At 46.5% G+C, this 5000-nt stretch overlaps 1 protein-coding gene across 6 annotated transcripts in view; it reads left to right on the forward strand.

Annotated features, from left to right (window-relative positions):
* Nucleotides 1-5000, forward strand: part of adhfe1 (alcohol dehydrogenase iron containing 1) — an 18845-nt gene that overhangs the window by 13137 nt on the left and 708 nt on the right. For all 6 annotated transcript variants that reach the window (XR_013802930.1, XR_013802931.1, XR_013802932.1 and 3 more), the window contains exons 10-13: nucleotides 1-94; nucleotides 1568-1646; nucleotides 1823-1919; nucleotides 2963-3120. The exon at nucleotides 1-94 is cut by the window's left edge and continues 5 nt beyond it. Coding sequence is in view for 1 of the 6 variants with exons in the window: in XM_079652029.1 (XP_079508155.1) it covers nucleotides 1-94; nucleotides 1568-1646; nucleotides 1823-1919; nucleotides 2963-3120 (428 nt within the window). In the remaining 5 variants the exon portion in view is untranslated. The remainder of the gene's footprint in view (nucleotides 95-1567; nucleotides 1647-1822; nucleotides 1920-2962; nucleotides 3121-5000) is intronic.

The following is a 5000-nucleotide window of genomic DNA, read 5'->3' on the forward strand; positions in this document are numbered from 1 at the left end:
TGCGGGACCCTGAGGATCTGGAGGCGCGGTCCAGCATGCATCTGGCCAGCGTGTTCGCCGGCATCGGCTTCGGGAACGCCGGAGTTCATCTGTGGTGAGAGAGAAGAGCAATACATAAAATAACCTGAGAGATCAAATCTGTTCATTAATCCATTTAAAATCACATCTGGTTGATTGTGAAGTGGTCAAACACATGGAGACGTTAGCACAGAACTCTAGCTACACTGATCGATATACTTATTGGATCTGCACAAACAAGCTTAGCTAACATCCTGAGAGTCCACAGATTATAGAAATATAAGGATCATCACTGAGCGATCAGAACTCGTGACAGGGGAAGCAAACACAGACAAGACACATCGTAGCTTTAGCAAAACACGGGGATATGCTCACCTTAGAGGACCCTGGAGACGATCCGTTTAACCTGTTGAACTCCATCCCCCCGGTACTAGGGGGAAAAACGCATCATCTGCAATAGGGGTTTCACAACTACCAATATTTACCAGTCGACAAGTTTTTCAGAATAGTAGTCGACTAGTTGTTACGTCATAATAAAGACACACAAAGAGAGGTGTAACACTGTATCTTGTATTGCAATGCATACAGTTACGTTAAACACTGTAACACAGCAGCGTTTTAATTTGGGTTACGTGGCTGATTCAATTAAAAACAGTAACTGGACTCACCAAATCTACTGCTAAAACTCTGTTGAGAACATAAATGCAACGTAAATCCAGTGCGCATTGCGCAACACTTTACTCGCTGTCACTGTCCTCCCCGATAACGATGTCCACACCAGGTTTTTTGTTTTGCGCTGAGGAAGAGCGAAGCATCAACATGTGAGGGAAGGAGGCTTGACCGCTGTCGGGTGGCAGTGGTGCCTGCCAGGGAAAACATCCGTTCACTTGGGGTGCTGGAGCTAGCTAGCTCCTGGAAAGCTTGGCTAAACGGGGGAAGTGGTTTGCGTTGTGTGCCCACCCCTCCAGAGGGCTATCCATTGTGGGGCGTCTGCTGGCAGTAATCCCGTAGCTCATCCGCACCCTGTTTTCTTGTTGCTCTCGAAAGGAGGTCCAAACAGCTGTTCAAAGGGGGGGTGCTAGTGGAGCACGCTCGTGAACTTTTAGCGAGCGTGCGAATTCCCCTTCGATTCTATTGGCTCTAACGGTCAAAAAGAGATGTCAATCACCAAAATCGACTAATGGGTTCCAGAGAAACGGTAAAAACGCCCATTTCCACCCAAATCACCTCAGAGGTGGAGCTTCTTTGCTAAACGTCTCTAAAAAGGTCAAATGTCACGTGTTTTGCATCAATCTTGATTCAGGCTATTTTGGACGGACACTATAATTTACAGTTTTTTTACTCTGTTCAATCTGAATGGTCTTTAAAATAAAAAACATCTATATTGATTCTGACTTTTCTACATCCAACTCACAGGTTTATCATTACTTTGAGAAAACAGATTATTAATGTTCCCCTTTTGGAAGATACGGTCCTGTGTTCTGGGTTCTCGGGGCCTAACAGGTTAAAGGTCATGTTCAGGGTTCATGAAAGCGTTTTGTGTCTGCAGTCACGGGATGTCCTATCCGATCGCTGGGAACGTGAAGACACACACAGCTAAAGGCTACAGCGTGGAGCACGCCCTGGTGGTGAGTGGAGGAACTGCACCTCACGTCAGGAGGGTTACCGACATTAGTGCTTAGTGCTTAATGTGTGTGTGTGTGTGTGTGTGTGTGTGTGTGTGTGTGTGTGTGTGTGTGTGTGTGTGTGTGTGTGTGTGTGTGTGTGTGTGTGTGTGTGTGTGTGTGTGTGTGTGTGTTCTCAGCCTCACGGTCTCTCGGTGGTTCTCACGGCTCCGGCTGTCTTCAACTTCACGGCCCCGATGTGTCCGGAGCGACACCTGGAGGCAGCAGAGATCCTCGGTACTCACATGCTCACTCTCTCACCTGCTCACTCTCTCACCTGTTCACTCTCTCACCTGCTCACTCTCTCACCTGTTCACTCTCTCACCTGCTCACTCTCTCACCTGCTCACTCTCTCACTCACTCTCTCACCTCTCTCACTCACTCTCTCACCTGTTCACTCTCTCACCTGCTCACTCTCTCACCTGTTCACTCTCTCACTCTCTCACCTGCTCACTCTCTCACCTGCTCACTCTCTCACCTGTTCACTCTCTCACCTGCTCACTCTCTCACCTGTTCACTCTCTCACTCACTCTCTCACCTCTCTCACTCACTCTCTCACCTGTTCACTCTCTCACCTGCTCACTCTCTCACCTGTTCACTCTCTCACTCTCTCACCTGCTCACTCTCTCTCTCACCTGTTCACGCTCTCACTCACTCTCTCACCTGTTCACTCTCTCACCTGCTCACTCTCTCACCTGTTCACTCTCTCACCTGCTCACTCTCTCACCTGTTCACTCTCTCACCTGTTCACTCTCTCACTCTCTCACCTGCTCACTCTCTCACCTGTTCACTCTCTCACCTGTTCACTCTCTCACCTGCTCACTCTCTCACCTGTTCTCTCACTCACTCTCTCACCTGTTCACTCTCTCACCTGTTCAGTCTCTCACCTGTTCACTCTCTCACCTGTTCACTCTCTCACTCATTCACTCTCTCACCTGCTCACTCTCTCACCTGTTCACTCTCTCACCTGTTCACTCTCTCACCTGCTCACTCTCTCACCTGTTCACTCTCTCACTCACTCACTCACTCTCTCACCTGCTCACTCTCTCACCTGTTCACTCTCTCACCTGTTCACTCTCTCACCTGTTCACTCTCTCACCTGTTCACATTACATTCAGGTGCAGTGACAGACTGTGTGTGGTGCGTTCAGGTGCACTGACAGACTGTGTGTGGTGCGTTCAGGTGCAGTGACAGACTGTGTGTGGTGTGTTCAGGTGCAATGACAGACTGTGTGTGGTGTGTTCAGGTGCACTGACAGACTGTGTGTGTGGTGCGTTCAGGTGCAGATATCCGGCAGGTGAAGATGAGAGACGCCGGCCCCCTATTGGCTGACACGCTGCGTAGCTTCCTGTTCGACCTCCAGGTGGAAGACGGGCTCTCGGCCGTCGGCTACAGTAAAGACGACGTCCCGGCGCTCGTTAGGGGCACGGTCCCTCAGGTGAGTTCACTGACCCCTAGGGGTGTAACGGTACACGTACCCGTACCGAAATTATTCGGTAAGGGCCCTTCGGTTCGGTACACGTGTGTACCGAAGTGTACCGAACGAATATAACGTTAAACGTAAAGAATTGAGAACGTGAACAACTTCTTGGAAGTAATCTCAGGTGGTGCGTCGCAGCATTCAGAGTAATTGGCTCACATTGGGTTCAACGCGTCATAGAGCGAGCAAGTCATTTCATTGGACGAGAGGCATACTATGAGAGCTGGTCAGAGGGATGCGTTCAAATGTAGTCAGTAATTTGAGGAACTGTCAAAATGGCGAACGCAGATAAAGTTGAGCTCGAAAATCCTCCAGCATCATTGAGGTCTCCGGTTTGGGAACATTTTGGTTTCGCAGTTACGTACAAGGATGACGGACAAAGACAGGTGGACCGAACCAAAGCTGTTTGTCGACATTGTTAAACTAACATTGGTTACGCGGCAATACATCAAACTTGCACACTCATTTGAAAAGGCATCACCCGAACGTGAATATCACCGGTACCAAAAGAAAAAAGACTGAAGTGCAAACCCAACTCCCGCTAGCATTTAAGCCTCCACCACTCGCAACAAGTTCAGACCGAGCCAAAGCTATTACAAACGCCATCCTTATGTTGCCATGTTAGCAAAGCGCTACCTGGCTGTATCTGCTACCTCTGTCCCTAGAGAGGGTGTTCTCCACAGCAGGAGACATTGTTAGTGCCAGCAGATCTGCCCTTTCAGCAAACAATGTGGACAAGTTCATCTTTCTTTAAGAAAACATGAAAATACAATGACAAGCAAGTCCTAATGTCAAGCTGTCTGCTTAGGTACGAGTACAGTACAGTTCAAATACAGATGATTTCAGTTCATCGAAATGCTGCACCTTAATGTTTATTTTATTATATTTTGTATTTATTTGAGTGAATACATTATTCACAGTTTAGTAATTAAAAAAAACCCAAAATATGTTATGTTTTGTGATAATTTTTTCTGCTGTACCGAAAACGTACCGAACCGAACCGTGACCTAAAAACCGAGGTACGTACCGAACTGAAATGTTTGTGAGCCGTTACACCCCTACTGACCCCCACAACAATCAGACATTAGAGCATCTGTTAAAGTGTTGTGCAACAGAGGGGCGAGAAAGCACATTTATCAAGGACTTCAGTTTTTCTAAATAAAGGTCCAATTGTATTTAATATTCCATTCCTCACACACGTATGTATGTATAATATCCTGCTTTATATTTTGTTACAATTATTTCTATTTGAGATGTTTACATTTTGGATTGTTTATTTCTAGTCTTTTAATTGTTATTGTGCAATGCCTTGTCTTCTTGTGCTGCTGCAACGCAAACATTTCCCCAAATTAGGATCAATAAAGAACTTCTTATCTCCTCTTAGATGAAGGATCTCTGTCTGCAGACACGCTGATTTATTTTAAGGAGTTTTAGATGTTAAGGGTTAAATGAGGGGGTTGTTTAAGGCAGGGGCTCCCAAACCTTTCAGCCCGCGACCCCCAAAATAACAGTGCCAGAGACTGGCGACCCCCTGTCGATGGGGGGGGGGGGCTAGTGAATTAATTTCATTTTTCTGCACTCTCGCGGGAATATCTCCGCAATGGAGCGAGCTTAAGTTTCACTTTCGATTGCATGAGATAGCCCAGCCTCACACCTCCGTCAAGCATGTTGCCACTTGTTTGTACCATTTTCAGGCGGTTTGTAATCTGTTCTAGATCAAATATGTGTTTTTTAGGATTTCAAGAAGCAATTAGAACAAACAATGGATATATTTGATCCATGCTGAAAGTAGATGTAGATGTTAGGAGTAATAATTAATTAATTAATAATAAAAGAAA

The sequence above is a fragment of the Notothenia rossii genome, assembly GCF_949606895.1.
Source record: "Notothenia rossii genome assembly, chromosome: 9".
In the NCBI taxonomy this organism is placed as follows: Eukaryota; Metazoa; Chordata; class Actinopteri; order Perciformes; family Nototheniidae; genus Notothenia; species Notothenia rossii.